Below are 19595 nucleotides of genomic sequence, written 5' to 3' on the forward strand. Positions count from 1 at the left end.
TCAGCTGAAGAAAGTATAAAAGCCATCTGTCTTACATCAACTGGTGAATAAACAAAATGTGGCATATCCAAACATGGAATACTACTCAGCAATAAAAGGAACTAATGATACATGCTACAATATGGATGAACCTCAAAAGCATGCTAATGGATGGGAGGCTGAAGCGAGACGGATCACTTAAGGTCAGGAGTTCGAGACCAGAATGGGCAACATAGTGAGACCCTGTCTCTAAAAATAAAAAGTATCCAGGTGCGGTGATATATGCCTGTAGTCCCAGCTACTCCAGAGGGTGAGGCAGGAGAAAGCTTGAGCCCAGGAGTTCATGCCACTGCACTCCAGCCTGGTGACAGAGAGAGACCCTGTCTCAAAAAAAAAAAAAAAAAAAAGCTAACTGAAAGAAGCCAGACAATAAGACTAAATATTGCAAGAATCCATTTATATGAAATTCCTGGAATAGGCAAAACTATAAAGAAGCAAAGCAGTGGTTGCTGAGGGATGGGAATGGGACTGACTGCAAATACACACGAGGGAACTTTTTGGGGTGATGGAGTATTCTAAACTGGATTATGGTAATGGTTACAACTGTATAAATTTGCAAAAACTCATTGAAATGTAGACTTAACATTTTATGGTATGTAAATTATACCTCAATAAAACTATGTGGTTTTTTGTGTGTCTTTTTTTTTTTTTTTTTTTTGAGATGGAGTTTCGCTCTTGTCGCCCAGGCTGGAGTGCAATGGTACGACCTTGGCTCACTGCACCCTCCACCTCCCGGGTTCTAGCGATTCTCCTGCCTCAGTCTCCCGAGTAGCTGGGATTACAGGTATCCGCCACCACGCCCGGCTAATTTTCATATTTTTAGTAGTGACAGGGTTTCACCGTGTTGGCCAGGCTGGTCTCGAACTCCTGACTTCAGGTGATCCACCCGCCCAGGCTGGTCTTGAACTCCTGGGCTCAAGTAATCCTTCTGCCTCAGCCTCCCAAAGTGCTGAGCCCCTGCACTGGCCCAAGCTATATTTTTTTAAAAAAGAATGAAGAGCTACACCAAGACTAGGAAGGATTTTCATGAAATACTGTTGAATGAGAAAACCAAAATGCAGAGTATGTATATAATATCCTATTTTTGTAAAGCAAGCAGCCCATTAAACCTTGTATATGTATATATACATATTCCTTTTAATGTGGCATGAGAACATGTTAACACAAGTAACTTAAAGGGGGAAAGGTACAGCAAGCAAAAGAAACCCTGCACTTTAAAAAATCTCCTTTATGGGCCAGGCACAGTGGCTCACATTTTATTATTCTCCTTTTACAGATGAAGGAACTAAAGCACAGAAGGTTAGGTAACTTGTCCAAGATTACACAGCTAGGTATGTAAACCAGAATTTAAAATTGGGCAATCTGGCTCAGAGTCCAAAGCTTAACTGTGCTATACTGTAGTATACATGTATGTAAAATATATATATATTATATATAAATTATATAATATTTATATTATATATATATATAGTAAAATAAAATAAAATGCTGCCGCTCAGGTAGAGACTGTGACTGACAGGCATAGAAGGGAGCAAGTCACATCAAGACATAAAAGCAAAAGAAGCCAGGACTAAACAAGTAGGAGATTCTTGCCATCACTCTACTCTTAAGATTGTCTCAGCCGGGCGCGGTGGCTCAAGCCTGTAATCCCAGCACTTTGGGAGGCTGAGGCGGGCGGATCACGAGGTCAGGAGATCGAGACCATCCTGGCTAACACGGTGAAACCCCGTCTCTACTAAAAACACAAAAAATTAGCCGGGCGTGTTGGCGGGCGCCTGTATTCCCAGCTACTCGGGAGGCTGAGGCAGGAGAATGGCGTGAACCCAGGAGGTGGAGGTTGCGGTGAGCCGAGATCGCGCCACTGCACTCCAGCCTGGGAGACAGAGAAAGACTCCGTCTCAAAAAACCCGTCCCAAAAAAAAAAAAAAAAAAGATTGTCTCATTCTCTCAGGTCCTCAGTTTCCTTTTCTTCTCTCCATCCTTCTTTCTCCTTTTCACTTCCTCTGAACTGGCTATAATATGAAAGCTAACGTATATTTTTTGTCATATCTAATGTTCCCTGCTCTGATTTTTAAGGTAGGTGGGCTGAATTCAACAAACATTTATTGACTGTATGCAGAAATTTTACTGGGCATTACGGATATATTAAGGAAAATAACAATTCATTAAGGAGTTCACCTCAAATAATTATTAAAAGAAAGAAAAAATAAGCTTCTAAATAATTATTCTTCTCATATATATCGATTTTTTTGTTTTTTTGAGATGGAGTCTCACTGTTGCCCAGGCTGGAGCACAGTGGCATGATCTTGGCTCACTGCAACCTCCGCCTCCCAGGTTCAAGCAATTCTCCTGCCTCAGCCTCCCAAGTAGCTGGGATTACAGGTGCCCGCCACCACACCCAGCTGATTTTTGTATTTTTAGTAGAAACAGGGTTTCACCCTGTTGGCCAGGCTGGTCTCGAACTCCTGACCCTATGATCCACCCGCCTTGGCCTCCCAAAGTGATGGGATTACAGGCACTGTGAGCCCGTGCCCGGCCTTTTTTTTTTGAGATGGAGTCGCGCTCTGTCGCCTAGGCTGGAGTGCAGTGGCACAATCTCGGCTCACTGCAACCTCTGCCTCCAGGGTTCACGCCATTCTCCTGCCTCAGCCTCCCAAGTAGCTGGGACTGCAGGTGCCCGCCACCACACCTGGCTAATTTTTTGTATTTTTAGTAGAGACGGGGTTTCACCGTGTTAGCCAGGATGATCTTGATCTCCTGACCTTGTGATCCACCTGCCTCGGCCTCCCAAAATGCCGGGATTACAGGCGTGAGCCACCGCGCCTGGCCTTTTTTTTTTTTTCTTTTTTTAAAATAGAGACAGGGTCTCACTGTCTAAAGCCAGATGGGGTTGCCCAGGCTGGACTCGAACACTGGGCTCGAGCCATCTCCTGCCTCAGCCTCACAAGTCACTAAGACTACTGATGCTAGTAATTATGCCTGGCTTCCTTTGATTTTAACTGTCTCTGTTTTAAAAAGAATTGTTAAAAAAAAGAATTGTTATAGTAGTAGAAACCCCGTCTCTACTAAAAATACAAAAAATTAGCCAGGCGTGGTGGCGGGCACCTGTAGTCCCAGCTACTCGGGAGGCTGAGCCAGGAGAATGGCGTGAACCCGGGAGACGGAGCTTGCAGTGAGCCGAGATTGTGCCACTGCACTCCAGCCTGGGTGACACAGCAAGATTCCATCTCAAAGGAAAAAAAAAAAAAGAATTGTCCATTATGTCCCCTATCTCTATTTCCTTTCATCATGTAAAGGGTACTGGGGCCGAGCATGGTGGCTCATGCCTATAATCCTAGCACTTTGGGAGGCTAAGGTCGGAGATCACTTGAGCCCAGTAGTTCAAGGTCACAGTGAGCTATGATCAATGCCCTGCCTCTATATAAAAAATAATAATAAAATAAAATAAAGCCAGATGCAGTGGCTCACACCTGTAATCCCAGCACTTTGGGAGGCCGAGGTGGGCAGATCACTTGAGGTCAGGAGTTCAAGACCAATCTGGCCAACATTGTAAAACCCCATCTCTACTAAAACTACAAAAATCAGCCAGGCGTGGTGGTGCATTCTGTAATCCCAGCTACTCGGAAGGCTGAGGCAAGAGAATCACTTGAACCCGGGAGGTGGAGGTTGCAGTGAGCCGAGATCACACCACTGCACTCCAGCCTGGTTGACAGAGCGAGACTCAGTCTCAAAAAACAAATAAATAAAATAAAATAAAGGGCACTGGTATCAATCTGGTTACCCAATCACCAATTCCTGTTTGTTCTAGTTCCTAAATAACTTCTAAATCCAATTGCCGGCCAGGTGCAGTGGCTCACGCCTGGAAACCCAGCACTTCGGGAGGCTGAGGCAGGCGATCACCTGAGGCCAGGAATTCGAGACCAGTCTGGCCAACATAGCAAAACCCTGTCTCTACTAAAAATACGAAAAATTAGCCAGGCATGGTGGCAGGCGCCTGTAATCCCAGCTGTAATCCCAGCTACTCGGGAGACTGAAGCAGGAGAATTGCTTGAACCCGGGAGGTGGAGGCTACAGTGAGCCGAGATCACACCATTGTACTCCAGCCTGAGCAACGAGAGCAAAACTCCATCTCAAAATAAATAAATAAACAAACAAACAAACAAACCCAATTGCCTCTCTCCATTCCTCCTGCCAATACATCAATTTAGGCTGTCATTCCTAGGACTTGATTATTGTAACATCCTCCTACCTGGCCTCTGTCTCTAGTCTTGGCCTCTTTCTAATCCTCCCAGCACATTGTTTCCAGTCATCTTTTTTTTTTTTTTTTCTAATTTCTAAATAAAACTTTTTTTTTTTTAAGAGTTGGGGTCTTACTGTGTTGCCTGGGTTAGACTCGAACTCCTGAGCTCAAGTAATCCTTCTGCTACAGCCACTTGAGTAGCTGGAACTACAGGCACACGCAACTGTGCCCAGCTCCAGTCATCACTCTAAAGTGACAATCTGACCACTTTAGAAAGGCATCAAAGGCTCTTCAAGATCTGGCCCCTGTTTGTACATTCTTACCTCCTACACCATGCCTCAGGCACAGTGAACTATCCCAAGCACAATGTCTGTTGTACACTTCAATGCCCTTCCAAAGTCAACCTTTCTCCCTTCTTGAGTTCTTTTTATACTGCCCATCCTTTAAGCGTCACCTTCTTCAAGAAGCCTTCCTAATCTCAGACTGGTTACATGCTTTTCCTATGTATTCCCTAAGCATCCTGGGTTTACCTTAATCGTAACACTCAATGCATTGAATTATAGTTGTTTTCTTACCGGTCATCTTCAATAGGCAACTGGGGTAGGTATTGCAATACAAGGCACAGTGCCTGGCACACAGAAAATGCAAAAGAGATGCTTTCTGAATAAACTGGAGTCCCACTCTCACCATAATGGACTTTATGATATATTTATAATGCTCTGATACTGAAAAGATCATTTGTTCCCTGTTAATATGTATTCTCATAGAATTTCTTCTTCTTTTTTTTTTTTGAGATGGAGTCTAGCTCTGTCATCCAGGCTGGAGTGCAATGGCACAATCTTGGCTCACTGCAATCTCTGCCTCCTGGGTTCAAGAGATGCTCCTACTTAAGCCTCTTGAGTAGCTGGGACTACAGGCATGTGCCACCACACCCGGCTAATTTTTTTGTATTTTTAGTAGAGACAAGGTTTCGCCATGTTGGCCAGGCTGGTCTCAAATTCCTGACCTCAAGTGATCTGCCCACCTCAGCCTCCCAAAGTGCTGAGATTACAGGTGTGAGCCACTGCGACTGGCCTGTTCTCATAGGATTTATTATATTTTTTATTAATGCTTACTTCCTATACTAAACCATAACTTCTTCAAGGGCTAAAAAAATTTATTGAATGATTGGTGGATTAAAATTCCATCTGTTTATTAACAATATCCTAACCTAGAAAGGCACAAATATATGATGTCAATGTAATGTGACCAAAGACCCAGGAACCAGTGAAGCTAGGCTTTCAATCACAACCAACCAAACCTACTTTCACCTGGGAGTGATCATTCAGCTGTCTATGTCAACTGATTATCAGGCCACATAGTGTGGCCAAGTATAGTATATAGGGCCATGGCTATCAACCGAGGGTGATTCTGACTCCCAGAGAACATTTGGAAATAGCTAGAAACACTTTTAGGTGTCACAACTGGGGGAAAGGAGTTACTGCCATCTAGTGGGTAGAGGCCAGCAATACAGCTAACATCTATGATGCATAGGACAGCCCCCAACAAAAAAATTATCCAGCCTAAAATGTCAATAGTGCTGAGACTGAGACACCCTGATGTAGGAAAACAGGCAGTCTCGTCTTCAGATTTGAAATTCTTATGAGCTTTTTAGCTATATTAAAGTTTAAAACAAATACACCTTTGATCCAGTCTTTCACTGCTAGGAACTTATTATATAGATATAGTTGCATAAGCATGCAAAAATAAACATACATGTACAAAGATGTTTCCTGAAGCAATTTTTTTTCTTTTTTTTTTAAGGCAGAGTTTTGCTCTTGTTGCCCAGGCTGGAGTGTAATGGCGTGATCTCAGCTCACCTCCTGGGTTCATGCCATTCTCCTGCCTCAGCCTCCCAAGAAGCTGGGATTACAGGCATGCGCCACCACACCAGGCTAATTTTGTATTTTTAGTAGAGACGGGATTTCTCCATGTTGGTCGGGCTGGTCTCGAACTCCCAACCTCAGGTGAGCTGCCTGCCTCGACCTCCAAAGTGCTGGGATTACAAGCATGAGCCACTGCACCCAGCTGTGCAATGTTTATATTAATAAAAACTAGCCACAACTTATTTATAGAAAATGATTGGCCCATGGACGCCACCAAAGAAGCATCATTAAAGTCTCTCTTCTCCCTGCCGTCATGTCTAAGTCAGAGTCTCCTAAAGAGCCTCAACAGCAGAGGAAGCTCTTCATTGGAGGGTTGAGCTTTGAAACAATCGATGAGAGCCTGAGGAGCCATTTTGAGCAATGGGGAATGCTCACGGACTGTGTGGTAATGAGGGATCCAAACACCAAGTGCTCCAGGGGCTTTGGGTTTGTCACATACGCCACTGTGGAGGAGGTGGATACAGCTATGAATGCAAGGCCACGTAAGGTGGATGGAAGAGTTGTGGAACCAAAGAGAGCTGTCTCAAGAGAAGACTCTCAAAGACCAGGTGCCCACTTAACTGTGAAAAAGATATTTGTTGGTGGCATTAAAGAAGACACTGAAGAACATCACCTAAGAGATTATTTTGAACAGTATGGAAAAATTGAAGTGACTGAAATCATGACTGACCGAGGCAGTGGCAAGAAAAGGCGCTTTGCCTTTGTAACCTTTGACGACCATGACTCTGTGGATAAGACTGTCATTCAGAAATACCATACTGTGAATGGGCCACAACTGTGAAGTCAGGAAAGCCCTGTCAAACCAAGAGATGGCTAGTGCTTCATCCAGCCAAAGAGGTCGAAGTGGTTCTGGAAACTTTGGTGGTGGTCGTGGAGGTGGTTTCGGTGGGAATGACAACTTTGGTCGTGCAGGAAACTTCAGTGATCGTGGTGGCTTTGGTGGCAGCCCTGGTGGTGGTGGATATGGTGGCAGTGGGGATGGCTATAATGGATTTGGTAATGATGGAAGCAATTTTGGAGGTGGTGGAAGCTACAATGATTTTGGCAATTACAACAGTCAGTCTTCAAATTTTGGACCCATGAAGGGAGGAAATTTTGGAGGCAGAAGCTCTGGCCCCTATGGCGGTGGAGGCCAATACTTTGCAAAACCAGGAAACCAAGGTGGCTATGGCGGTTCCAGCAGCAGCAGTAGCTATGGCAGTGGCAGAAGATTTTAACTAGGAAACAAAGCTTAGCAGGAGAGGAGAGTCAGAGAAGTGACAGGGAAGATACAGGTTACAACAGATTTGTGAACTCAGCCAAGCACAGTGGTGGCAGGGCCTAGCTGCTACAAAGAAGACATGTTTTAGACAAATACTCATGTGTATGGGCAAAACACTCGAGGACTGTATTTGTGACTAATTGTATAACAGGTTATTTTAGTTTCTGTTCTGTGGAAAGTGGAAAGCATTCCAACAAAGGGTTTTAATGTAGTTTTTTTTTTTTGCACCTATGCTGTTGATTGCTAAATGTAATAGTCTGATCGTGACGCTGAATAAATGTCTTTTTTTAATGTGCTGTGTAAAAAATAAATAAATAAATAAAAGAAAATGATTAAATTAAAATGATGGCCAGGGCTGGGCGCGGTGGCTCACACCTGTAATCTCTGCACTTTAGGAGGCCGAGGAGGGTGGATCAGGAGGTCAGGAGATCGAGGCCATCCTGGCTAACACGGTAAAACTGTCTCTACTAAAAATACAAAAAAATCAGCTGGGCGTGGTGGCGGGTGCCTGTAGTCCCAGCTACTGAGGAGGCTGAGGCCAAAGAATCGCTTGAACCAGGGAGGCGGAGCTTGCAGTGAACCGAGATCGCGCCACTGCACTCCAGCCTGGGCAACAGAACGAGATTCCGTCTCAAAAAAATAAAAATAAAAATAAAATAAAATAACTGGCCAGGCGCGGTGGCTCAAGCCTGTAATCCTAGCACTCTGGGAGGCCAAGGCAGCGGATCACAAGGTCAGGAGATCGAGACCATCCTGGCTAACACGGTGAAACCCCATCTCTACTAAAAATACAAAAAATTAGCCGGGCATGGTGGCGGGCCTCTGTAATCCCAGCTACTCGGGAGGCTGAGGCAGGAGAATGGTGTAAACCTGGGAGGCAGAGCTTGCAGTGAGCCAATGGCACCACTGTACTCCAGCCTGGGCGACAGAGCGAGTCTCCGTCTCCAAAAAAAAAAAAAAGTACATCTATACAATGCTAGTCATCAAAAATAATACAAGTTTAAATGTACTAACATGAAAAGATGGCAAAGATATATTATTAAGTTAAAAAAAGGAAGTTAGATAGCACTATGTATAACGACACAGTTTTGGCAAGCAAAACAATATAGACATACACATATAATACATCCTTTTTTTTTTTTGAGATGGAGTCTCACTCTGTCGCCCAGGCTGAAGTGTAGTGGCACGATCTTGGCTCACTACAACCTCCACCTCCCAGGTTCATGTGATTCTTCTGCCTCAACTTCCCAAGCAGCTGGGACTACAGGCGCGTGCCACCACACCCGGCTAATTTTTGGATTTTTAGTAGAGATGGGATTCCACCATATTGGAGAGGCTGGTCTCGAACACCTGACCTCGTGATCTGCCTGCCCTGGCATCCCAAAGTGCTGGGATTACAGGCATGAGCCACCGCGCCCGGCCCCTACACATAAATTTTTAATATCTGCACAGAAAAATATTCTGGAATCATGTTCACCAAACAATCTTCAGAGTAGGATTACAGTGAGCTTTCACATTCTATGGTATGTAATTGTTACCTTTGGTACTTTTGTATTATTGAGTTTTTGTTTGCTTGTTTGTTTAAGAGATGGGCTCTCACTCTGTTGCCCAGCCCTGGAGTGCAGTGACATGATCACAGCTGACTGCTGCCCTGACATCCTGGGCTCTCAAGCGATCCTCCCGCCTCAGTCTCCTGAGTAGAGGAAACTAAAGGCACGCACCACCATCCCTAGCTAATTGTGGTTATTTTCACGTGTTACTTATAATAAATATAAATCTTAAAAGAAAAAATGTAGTTAACTCTTACCAATTACACAGCACGTTTCTACACGATATTTATCAATCTCACAGAGGTTATGAGCCAGATAACTTAACTCCGATTTCATGCTCTGGGATAAAAGAAAAAGACAATATAAGCATGAAAAAAGAACTCCCTAAATTATTTTTCCTGTAGCTAATACAAGTGGGTGACAATCCAACCCAGGAGATTAGTGCACGAAAGACCTTAATGAAATCCAAGCAAGGGAAGCAGCTCACCCTGACATAAAGAAGGTTGGAGAATGTGTCCATATTTTCAATCCTGTAAGGGTCTTGTTTCCTTAGCTCATTAAAAATGGAGAGAGCTTTGTCAATATCTGCAGAAAGAAGATAGTTCAGAAAACAGCACAATGCACCTGTCAGGGTCTGATAGTATTTCATTGTCTTTATTCACTCACCTCTGATATTGTGATAGGCAACTGCAATTTGGGAAACAATATATGAGCTCTTAGAGAAGCCCACATCAATGAGATTCTGATACTTTTGCAGGGCCTCCTCTATCAACTGCAACTCTGTGTATATATGAGCCAGAAAAAACTCTTTCATCCAGGTGTCTGGCAAAGACAGGAACTTCAGCTGGCAGCAGGAGAGAGAGGGACACACTTAATATAACTTGACCTCTCTCTCAAACAAACATCCAGGAACTATCTTTATTATCTAAAGGAATTTATCGCTAAAATTTTATTAGAACACCTAGTAATGAAAACAGGGCAGTCCAATTAAGTGAATGTGACTTACGAGCATAATAGGGAGGAATAGCCTAGTTGGGAAAGGCTCCAAAGAAAAGACACGATTTGATGTGAGTCTTAGAGAATGGGTAGGATTTGAATACAAAAGGGGAGAGGAAGAGAAAGAGGACAATAGTCTGGACACAGGTAATAGCATAACGAGAGGCCGGGCGCGGTGGCTCACGCTTGTAATCCCAGCACTTTGGGAGGCCGAGGCGGGTGGATCACAAGGTCAGGAGATCGAGACCACGGTGAAACCCCGTCTCTACTAAAAAAAAAAAAAAAAAAAAAATAGCATAACGAGAGGCAAAACAGTCATGATGATTGTGAGTGAGTAGGACGAGGAAACTAGCTTGGTTTGCGGGGAGGCTATGTACTGGGAAGTAGCGGAAAAATCAGACTGAACTGGTAGAGTGCATCCTAGGGTAAACAGATAATGGGATACAATAGGGAACCACTACAAATATTCAGTAAGAGAATGATGTGATAACATGGGAACTTTAAGAATAAGTTTGGAAACAGGCCAGGTGGAATGGCTCAAGCCTGCAACCCCAGCACTTTGGGAGGCTATCGGAGAGGATCCCTTGAGGCCAGGAGTTTGACACCAGCCCTGACAAGAGAGTGAAACCTCATCTCCACAAACAAAAAAAAGAAAAAAATAGTTTGGAAATGGTATGCACATGACTTGGAAATGGAAGTATAAAAATGGGAACCCTAGATAGAAAGTATCCATTACTTATAAGTAATCCACATTTTAGATGACGACTGAGATGATAAAGGAAACCAAGAGAAAGAGATGTATACAGGGCGCGGTGGCTCACGCCTGTAATCCCAGCACTTTAGGAGGCCGAGGCAGGCGGATCACGAGGTCAGGAGATCAAGACCATCCTGGCCAACTTGGTGAAACCCTGTCTCTACTAAAAATACAAAAATTAGCCGGGCATGACGGCGCGTGCCTCTAGTCCCAGCTACTTGGGAGGCTGAGGCAGGAGAATAGCTTGAACCCAGGAGGCAGAGCTTGCAGTGAGCCGAGATTGCGCCACTGCACTCCAGCCTGGGCGACAGAGCGAGACTCCGTCTCAAAAAAAAAAGAAAGAGATGTATACAATAAAGTAACTATGGTTATGTCTCATGACAGACTAGATAAAGGGAGATAAGAGAAAAGGAAGACAGAAGTATGACTCTAATGTGTCAAGACTGGATGTCGTTAATAGCAATGCTAGTAAGAGTCTATCAAGTTGGGAGAAATAATTTAGTAGGCAAGACAAGGAATTTGGTTTTGCTATTTTGAATCCAGAGATTGTTTAACAAACCTTCAACGAAAGTCTAGTAGGCAGTTACACATAAGTGAACAAAAGTAAACCAAGATTTCAGATACAGATTTAGTGAAATAAATCATTACTGGGGGAAATCAACAAGACTTTAAGGCCAAAAAAAGGAAGTGTATTGTTGCTTCCATTAACTACTGAAGAACAGCAAAATAAACACTATAGACAATGTCTTCTACTAATGGCTAATAAAATGACTGGAGTTTAAGAACAACATAATATACATTATTTCTTTAATAAGCAAATTTCCGAATCTTTACAGAATCCATGACAGCTCAGAAGAGGCCTGAACCATGTTTTTTTTGTTTGTTTGTTTGTTTGAGACAGAGTTTCGCTCTTTCGCCCAGGCTGCAGTGCAGTAGCACCATCAGGGCTCACTGCAATCTCTGCCCCTCAAGTTCAAGTGATTCTCTTGCCTCAGCCTCCCGAGTAGCTGGGATTACAGGCATCCACCACCACACCTGGCTAATTTTTATATTTTCAGTAGAGACACGGTTTCGCCATGTTGACCAGGCTGGTCTTGAACTCCTGACCTCAGGTGATCCACCCACCTTGGCTTCCCAAAGTGCTAGGATTACAGGCGTGAGCCACCGTACCCGGCCATAATGTTTTAATACAATTCTTGATAGCAGAGAAACCTTTCCTATACCATCTTTGGGATTAGGGGAGAAACTATAATAATATTCAGTCTATAAAATAAGTAACAGTAGGCTGGGTGTAGTGGCGCATGCCTGTAATCCCAGCACTTTGGGAGCTTGAGGCAGGAGGATCGCCTGAGGTCAGGAGTTCGAAGCCAGCCTGGCCAATATGGTGAAACCCCACCTCTACTAAAAATACAAAAATTAGCTGGGCATGGTTGTGCGTGCCTGTAGTCCCAGCTACTTGGGAGGCTGAGGCAGAAGAATTGCTTGAACCTGGGAGGCAGAGGTTGCAGCAAGCCGAGATCGTACCACTGCACTCCAGCCTAGATGAAAGAGCAAGACTCTGTCTCAAACAAAAACAAAAACAAGTCACAATAGAACTGAAATGTGAAAACATGAATATGAAAAAAATATTCTAATATAACTGGATACAAATCCAACAGCAACTACTGAAAAAAGAGCTAGTCATCAGTCTTTCAAACAAAGACTTAATTCCAAAACAGTGAAAGACACCAGAGGCACAGCAAAGGGAGAACTATAACCAAAGGCCTGCCAAAACTTTCCCCACCCCTATATTACTACAGAATTACAAAAAATTACAAAATAATTATACTTGAAGCAGAGGGTTTTTCACATAGCTCATCACAATTTACCATCTCTTTGTCTGTGATCAGGTTACAGAGTTCTAACCAGGCTCCCCAATGCAAGGGCAAAACATGAGTAGCTTCTACAAACACATCAATGGCCTCTTTAACCAAGTCCAGTTTTCGAAGCACCACACCATACCTGGGAAAAAAAAAGAAACAATCACAGAAGTTAATGCTATTTAACAGCTCCTTTCTACTCAGGAGAATATGTTACAGAAAGTTCCAAATTACTGTAACACTTACAGATAAAGTCCAAATCCATCAAGTTCTCGAGCTTGGTGTTTTTTGCTGAGCTCCACTCTCAATTCTCTAAGAGCCTCATTTTTCACTTGTCCTTTTTCCAGGGGGCCTAGGAAAGAAACAGAGTCTCTGTTCTAAGGTTAGGATGCTGGTTTTCATTTTCTTATTTTATTTATTTATTTATTTTTCTAGAGACAGGGTCTCGCTATGTTCCCTAGGCTGGTCTCAAACTCCTGGGCTCAAGTGATCCTCCCACCTCAGACTCCCAAAGTGCTGGAATTAACAGGTGTGAGCCACTGTACCCAGCTCATTTTCATATGCATAGATATTCTCTTTAGCATCAACGGAAGTTACACCTGAAACCTCTAGCAAACACAAGGTACCAATGATATCTTACACAACCCATTTACTGTATTCCAGAAATTGCAACTAGTAATGGGTTTATAGTCATACTCTGTTAGACCCACACAGTTGTTTTTTTTTTAATTTGAATTCGTTATGAATGTTTAAAAATCAAAAACCTCAACTAAAACTCTAAATTTCTAGCTTCAGGTTGCAGGGAACAGGGAAGGGCCAAGAGAAGAAAGCCCTCACAATACCAACCCCAGATTCCTCCAAGACAGCCCTCAGTTGTAGCTGGGTACAAGGTAGCTGAGATAAGCCAGGTGCTTTCCAATTTGTAATGGTTATCCTCAGACCATTCATATTACCTGCCTGGCTCTTGGAGGCAATTAAGTTTGCAACCCTGCTTTTTAGGTCAAAAGGTAAAAGAAAAAAATTCGTACCTAAGCTATCAACTGTTTCATCGTCCTTCTTTTTTTCTCCAGACTGTAAGAGAAAATCAACAAATAGGTCTTTTTTCAGTTTATTCTAAAACATATTCTAAAACTAGCATCCTGATCCTACCTAAAGGGCCAAGTTCAACAAAAATGGCATCGACTTTTGATCACTATTTATTTATTTATTTTTTGAGATGGAGTCTCGCTCTGTCGCCCAGGCTGGAGTGCAGTGGCGCGATCTTGGCTCACTGCAAGCTCCACCTCCCAGGTTCACGCCATTCTCCTGCCTCAGCCACCCAAGTAGCTGGGACTACAGGCGCCCACCACCACGCCCGGCTAATTTTTTGTATTTTTTAGTAGAGACGGGGTTTCACCGTGTTAGCCAGGATGGTCTTGATCTCCTGACCTCGTGATCCGCCCGCCTCGGCCTCCCAAAGCGCTGGGATTACAGGCGTGAGCCACCGCACCCGGCCCTATTTATTTATTGAGACAGTCTCACTTTGCTTTGTTGCCCAGGCTGGAGTGCAGTAGCATGGTCTCAGCTCACTGCAATCTCTGCCTCCCAGGTTCAAGTGATTCTCCAGCCTCAGCCCCCCGAGTAGCTAGGATTACAGGCACCCGCCACCATGCCTGGCTAATTTTTGTATTTTTAGTAGTGACGGGGTTTCATCATGCTGGTCAGGCTGGTCTCGAACTCCGGACCTCAAGTGATTTGCCCACCTTGGCCTCCCAAAGTGTTGGGATTACAGGCGTGAGCCACTGTGCCCAGATGGTCACTAATTTCAAATAACTCTTCAGGGGCTCCCTGGCCAAATCTGGAGTTATCTGAGCACCAAAATAAGTAATGAATTATGCACAATTAAAAATATAAGAATCCATGAGTCCATACTGATACTAAATAGATAAATAAATGGGGAAAGGGAGGGAAGGCTCTTTAAGTAGAATGCCAAGCATTGAGTAGTAAATGTAGACAGAATGCTGGAGTAGAAAATCATCATTTTGAAACATTAAAGATTGCTTCAGATAAAAATTAACAATGAATATTAAATTTAGAGAAAAATTTGTATGAGGAGCAAGATATCTGCATGGTCTTAAAGTGTTATCCCCACAGATTGTTGATGAGTTGCAAGGGAAATAACAGTAACTACACAGTGGACAAAATGGATAACATCTTCATCAAATGATCAAAATTAACGTTAGCAGTGAGGGGCTTATAGGCATTGTGTAACACTAGATGCAATGCCCTGTGAAAAAATATCAGACATATCCAAAATGAAGAATGTTCTATTAACAAAAGGGAAAGATTCACATACCAAGAATATGTGAAAAAAGGAGGAGAGAGGGAAAGGTAAGGAAGGGGAAATGGAAAGGGAAAAGAAGTCAAACCCACAGAATGTACAACACAGGGTGAACCCGAATGTAAACTGTGGACTTTTGTTGATATGTGTCAATACTGGTTCATTGATTACAACAAATATATCACACTGGTGCAGGATACTGATGGTGAGAGAAGCTCTGTGAGACGGAGAAGGAGGTACATGGAGGTACATGAGAACTCCTGTACTTTCTGCTCAGTTTTGCTGTGAACCTAAAACTGCTCTAAAAAATACTCTATTAATAAAAAAAAAAGAAAGAAAGAAAGAAAAAGAAACAGGGAGGGAAGATTTATAAATTTTTTAAAAAGTCCATGTCATAAAAGACAAATAAGGCTGTTCCAGATTAGTGGAGATTAAAGAGACATGACAACTGATTCTAGATTGTACTGAGGGGGAAACGCTATAGAAGACACTGATGGGTCAACTGACAAGACTGGAATTCGGCAGAGTGCAGTGGCTCAGGCCTGTAATCCTAGCACTTTGGGAGGCCGGGGCACGAGGATCACCTGAGGTCAGGAGTTCCACAGCAGCCTGGACAACTTGGCGAAACCCCGTCCCTATTAAAAAATACAAAAATTAAGCCGGGCGCGGTGGCTCAAGCCTGTAATCCCAGCACTTTGGGAGGCTGAGGCGGGCGGATCACGAGGTCAGGAGATCGAGACCATCCTGGCTAACACGGTGAAACCCCGTCTCTACTAAAAACACAAAAAATTAGCCGGGCGTGTTGGCGGGCGCCTGTATTCCCAGCTACTCGGGAGGCTGAGGCAGGAGAATGGCGTGAACCCAGGAGGTGGAGGTTGCGGTGAGCCGAGATCGCGCCATTGCACTCCAGCCTGGGGGACAGAGAAAGACTCCGTCTCAAAAAAAAAAAAAAAAAAATACAAAAATTAGCCAGGCATGGTGGCGAGCACCTGTAATCCCAGCTACCCAGGAGGCTGAGGCTAGAGAATCGCTTGAACCCGGGAGGCGGAGGTTGTGGTGAGCTGAGATCACGCCACTGCACTCCAGCCTGGGCGACAGAGCCAGACTCCATCTCAAATTAAAAAAAAAATTGGAATTCAATAATAAATATGGTGTCAAATTTACTAAAGTTGATAACTATGTTGTGGTTATTTAAGAAAATGCCCAGGCCGGGCGCGGTGGCTCACGCTTGTAATCCCAGCACTTTGGGAGGCCGAGGCGGGCGGATCACAAGGTCAGGAGATCAAGACCATGGTGAAACCCCGTCTCTACTAAAAATACAAAAAAAAATTAGCCGGGCGTGGTGGCGGGCGCCTGTAGTCCCAGCTACTCGGAGAGGCTGAGGCAGGAGAATGGCGTGAACCCAGGAGGCGGAGCTTGCAGTGAGCCGAGATCGTGCCACTGCACTCCAGCCTGGGCGACAGAGCGAGACTCTGTCTCAAAAAAAAAAAAAAAAAAAAAAAAGAAAATGCCCTTATCCTAAAGAGAACACATTGAAGCATTTAGGGGTAAAGAACGATGATATCTGCAACTTATTCTCAAATGGTTCAGAGTAAAACAATTCCATGTGTATGCATACATTGTGTAGAGATAAAGTAGAGAGAAATGATAAAGCAAATAGGATTAATGTTCACAATAGGCAAATCTGTATAAAGAGTACATAAGTGCTGGGCACAGTGGCTCATGCCTGTAATCCCAGGTGGATCACCTGAGGTCAGATTCGAGACCAGCCTGACCAATATGGTGAAACCCTTCTCTATAAAATTACAAAATTAATGGACATGTGGATGGCCTGTAGTCCAGTATTGGAGGTGGGTGAGGGAACCGGAGGCAGAGTTTGAGTGATTGATTCGCCATGATCCAGCCCTGGTGACAAGGAGATCCTTTCAAAAAAAAGTACATGTTTTTTTTTTTTTTTTCAATTGTCAATTTGGATTTTTTAAAAAAAGTTAAAAGCAAATAAACATTCAGATTTTTTTTTTTGGCGAGAGAGTCTTGCTCTGTTGCCCAGGCTGGAGTACAGTGGTACAATCTTGGCTCACTGTAACCTCCACCTCCTGGGCTCAAGCGATCCTCCTATCTCAGCCTCCCAAGTAGCTGGGGCCACAGGCACACACCACCACATCTGGCTAATTATTGTATTTTTTGTAGAGACGGGGTTTCACCATGCCGCCCAGGCTTCCTTTTATATTTTATATATTTGCCTTAAGGAACTTTATTTTATCCCAAACTTCAGCATATGCTGGTTCTATTCTACCATAACTCATCCAAATTAGTCCTTCTACACAGGTATAGATTGTATTTGAAAGATTAACTTTTTAAATCCCATAATTTCAAAATATCTTCCTTAAACTCATGGAGATATGCAAACTGTGGTATATAAATACAGTGGAATATTATTAAACCTTAAAAAAGGAAATTCTTATATATGCTACAACATGGATGAAACTTGATAGCATTATGGTAAGTGAAATAAGCCAGTCACAAAGAGACTAATACCGCATGATTCCATTTATGTAAGGTACTTAGAGTAGTCCAGATCATAGAAACAAAAAATAGAATAGTGGTTGCCAAGGGGTCCACCTTGGGGGAAGGGAAAAATGGAGAGTTATTGTTTAATGGGTATAGAATTTTAGTTTTACAAGACAAAAAATGTTCTAGTGATGGGTGGTGGTGATGGTTGCACATTATGAACGCATTTAATACCACTGAACTGTACACTTTAAAAATGTTAAAATGGTAAATTGGAAAAAAAAACAAAAACAAAGATGACTTAAATATAGTCCATAACTGCAAGAATTTACCATGCTTGACAAATACAAGCTATGCTAATAGTTGATCAACCTAAATCAGAAAATTTGAAATCTGCATTGCTCCAAAACCCAAAACTTTTTCAGCACCAATGACACTCAAAGCACCAATGACACTCACTGGAGCATTTTTTATTTCAACCAGTAAGTATAATGCAAATATACCAAAATCTGAAAAAAATCTGGAATCTGAAACACTTTTGGTCCCAAGCATTTCAAATAAGGGATACTCAGCCTGTACTAGGAAATGAGGAGCATATAAAATTTTTTTTAAATCAATTTATATAGATAACAGCTAAGAAAAAGTAGAAAAGTAAATTCATAATGTTTCAAAGTAAAATAATAAATTGTACTCAAATTATTATTCAATACAGTATTAAGTTGGTTTACTTGCATTGTCCTTTACAGTCATACTTTTTTTTTTTTTTTTTTTTGAGACGGAGTCTCGCTCTATCGCCCAGGCTGGAGTGCAGTGGCGCAATCTCGGCTCACTGCAAGCTCCGCCTCCTGGGTTCACGCCATTCTCCTGCCTCAGCCTCTCCGAGTAGCTGGGACTACAGGCGCCCGCCACCACGCCCGGCTAATTTTTTGTATTTTTAGTAGAGACGGGGTTTCACCGTGGTCTCGATCTCCCGACCTCGTGATCCGCCCGCCTCGGCCTCCCAAAGTGCTGGGATTACAAGCGTGAGCTACCGCGCCCGGCTACAGTCATACTTTTTAATAGTCATGAAAGAAAAACAATAAATATACTATAAAAATGATACATGAATTTATAAATTTAAAAGTCAGCCCAGGCTTTTTAACTTAATTCTTACACAATAATATTAATTCACAGGCATGAAGAACCTTATATAACCTAAAGTAAATAATCAGGTTGTTACTTATCCTGTTAGTCATTCCTAAGAATATTTTCTTCTGTACCATCATTTTTAACTTTATTTATGATATCTTTTTTTTTATTATTGCTATGTATAAAGTACATTCATTCAGTGGCCCATTGCTAAGCTATTTAAAAGATTTAACTTTTCCATTGGTTCTAAATATGGATGTTTCACTAAAGGCAGAATGACATTTTAAAATGGCCCTCACCAGATATCTGGAATACATATACAGAAAATAGGCTTTCTTGCTATTGCAGCCATGCAGGAAATGTGCTGCCCGATCATACTCTTTAACGTCAAAGTAGGCCTTGGCCAGGGTATAGGCATCCATATCCTGGGCATCTTCCTAAAAAAGAAACAAGCTTATGTAAGTGGTTGGGAATAGGACAATAAAAGTTCAAATCTAAAAAGTATATTGGTTAATTTCAAGATGTAAGAGAAAAATGATTGTTTTCTTCCTCCTAAAAACCTAGAATATGTAGATGCATATATATATATATAATTTTATATATTTATTTTATTACCAAGTAAGCCCACAGAACTCTTTTTTTTTTTTTTTTTTTTTTTTGAGAGAGAGCCTCACTCTGTCACCAGGGCGTGGAGTGCTGCAACCTCTGCCTCCCAGGTTCAAGTGATTATTGTGCCTCAGCTGCCAGAGTAGCTGGGATAACAGGTGTGTGCCACCACTTCCAGCTAATTTTTGTATTTTTAGTAGTGATGGGGTTTCGCCATGTTGGCCAGGCTGGTCTCAAACTCAGGGCCTCAAGTGATCTGCCTGCCTCAGCCTCCCAAAGTGCTGGAATTACAGGTATGAGCGACCGCACCCGGCCAAGCTTTTCTTTCTAATTTTTTCAGCATAAAAAGGTGGAGAAAAAAGAAAGCTTTAAAAAACTAAACAAACACACTCATAAATGTGTATTG

General features: G+C 42.8%; 1 protein-coding gene and 1 pseudogene across 2 annotated transcripts in view; one reads left to right on the forward strand and one right to left on the reverse strand.

Moving 5' to 3' along the window:
• Positions 1 to 19595, reverse strand: part of CDC23 (cell division cycle 23) — a 32642-nt gene that overhangs the window by 6365 nt on the left and 6682 nt on the right. For both annotated transcript variants that reach the window (XM_032157998.3, XM_032157997.2), the window contains 7 exons: positions 18883 to 19020; positions 13653 to 13695; positions 12871 to 12976; positions 12634 to 12766; positions 9682 to 9859; positions 9503 to 9600; positions 9273 to 9354 (listed from right to left, as the gene is read on the reverse strand). In XM_032157998.3, the coding sequence (XP_032013889.1) occupies positions 9273 to 9354; positions 9503 to 9600; positions 9682 to 9859; positions 12634 to 12766; positions 12871 to 12976; positions 13653 to 13695; positions 18883 to 19020 (778 nt within the window). The remainder of the gene's footprint in view (positions 1 to 9272; positions 9355 to 9502; positions 9601 to 9681; positions 9860 to 12633; positions 12767 to 12870; positions 12977 to 13652; positions 13696 to 18882; positions 19021 to 19595) is intronic.
• On the forward strand, positions 6143 to 7796 carry LOC116471551 (heterogeneous nuclear ribonucleoprotein A1-like; annotated as a pseudogene).

Source organism: Hylobates moloch, unplaced genomic scaffold (genome assembly GCF_009828535.3).
Source record: "Hylobates moloch isolate HMO894 unplaced genomic scaffold, HMol_V3 SCAFFOLD_6, whole genome shotgun sequence".
Lineage (NCBI taxonomy): Eukaryota > Metazoa > Chordata > Mammalia > Primates > Hylobatidae > Hylobates > Hylobates moloch.